Source organism: Anneissia japonica, unplaced genomic scaffold, assembly GCF_011630105.1.
Source record: "Anneissia japonica isolate Jap-2015-1 unplaced genomic scaffold, ASM1163010v1 scaffold287833_len2544123_cov190, whole genome shotgun sequence".
NCBI lineage: Eukaryota > Metazoa > Echinodermata > Crinoidea > Comatulida > Comatulidae > Anneissia > Anneissia japonica.
In genome coordinates, this window is record NW_022757233.1 from 2,330,511 (window position 1) to 2,331,596 (window position 1,086).

The following is a 1,086-nucleotide window of genomic DNA, read 5'->3' on the forward strand; positions in this document are numbered from 1 at the left end:
AGATAAAAGCAAGACCACCCAACATTGTTCACCCTGTTGCCCACCCACTTTAACAATGGTATATTCCAATTGGGTGGTTTATGTCCTGGGTGGTTTATGTCCTGGGTGGTTTATGTCCGTATACCATTATGTCAGTGCTGGGGAACACTCAAGAATTCACGCACAATTGAATCCATCCTTTCATTTTCCCTTTCATAAATTTAAGTCTGCTGAAAATAGGAAAAAAACACAAGTGGGCATGATAGGTACATAAAAAGAAACTGACAATAAAATAATAACAATCCTAACTTGCATAAAAAACAATAAACATAAATTAAGTCTATACAAAAATTAATTTGCAGTAGTACTAGTAATACTCTGGACTAGCATTGTTTTAGTTAGCATATGAGAATATCCTGTGTTAAAAACATGATATACTATACTATACTTCTTTATAAAACATAACTTGTACTTTATAATAAGAGAAATCTAAATATTATCAGTACCTGGAACAGTAACACGAAAGTACTGTACTATGCTACTGCACTGTAATGCATAGGCCTATTTTAAGACACTACTTAGACAGGCTTTTCCATCTTGATTTCAAAGGTCACAAACATTTTTCAATATTTTTTATCATATAGTGGTGTAGACTAGTCTTTTAAGAACATTTTGCTGGAAAAATATTTTGGATACGACGCCCCGTTATGGAGTTATAATATTTTTAATAACATAATGTCAGAAAATCAGCCCAAAAGCTTATCTTATTTCTGTTGGTTACGCACCGCTGATTCGCAATGTTTGTCATCACTTCAAAATGTATACCGATAATTCGTGGAAAAGGCCTATCCTCCTTTTCCTATCCTCCTATGCCTAGACCAACTACTACTAGAGCTAACTAGGCTAAGCCTATTACCTAGGCCTAGGACTATTTATAATATTATTTATACCCACGGATCACCTTATCCAGGCATTCATGCTGCTAGGCCGCTATACATAACACAGGCATTCGTTCAAAGCATAAACCTGCTGAAAGTCTCATCATTGGTTAGAATACCTCAACGCTCTAGCATTTCAAATAGTTCAAATGTTCCCAAATTCTTTTCA

General features: G+C 34.9%; 1 protein-coding gene across 1 annotated transcript in view; it reads right to left on the bottom strand.

The window, feature by feature from the left end:
• The window catches only part of LOC117124528 (lysophosphatidylserine lipase ABHD12-like), a 39,274-nt gene extending 38,188 nt beyond the window's left edge, over positions 1-1,086 (bottom strand). The window contains exon 1 of the mRNA XM_033270783.1: positions 941-1,086. Within this exon, the coding sequence (XP_033126674.1) occupies positions 941-957 (17 nt within the window). The 5' untranslated portion in view covers positions 958-1,086. The remainder of the gene's footprint in view (positions 1-940) is intronic.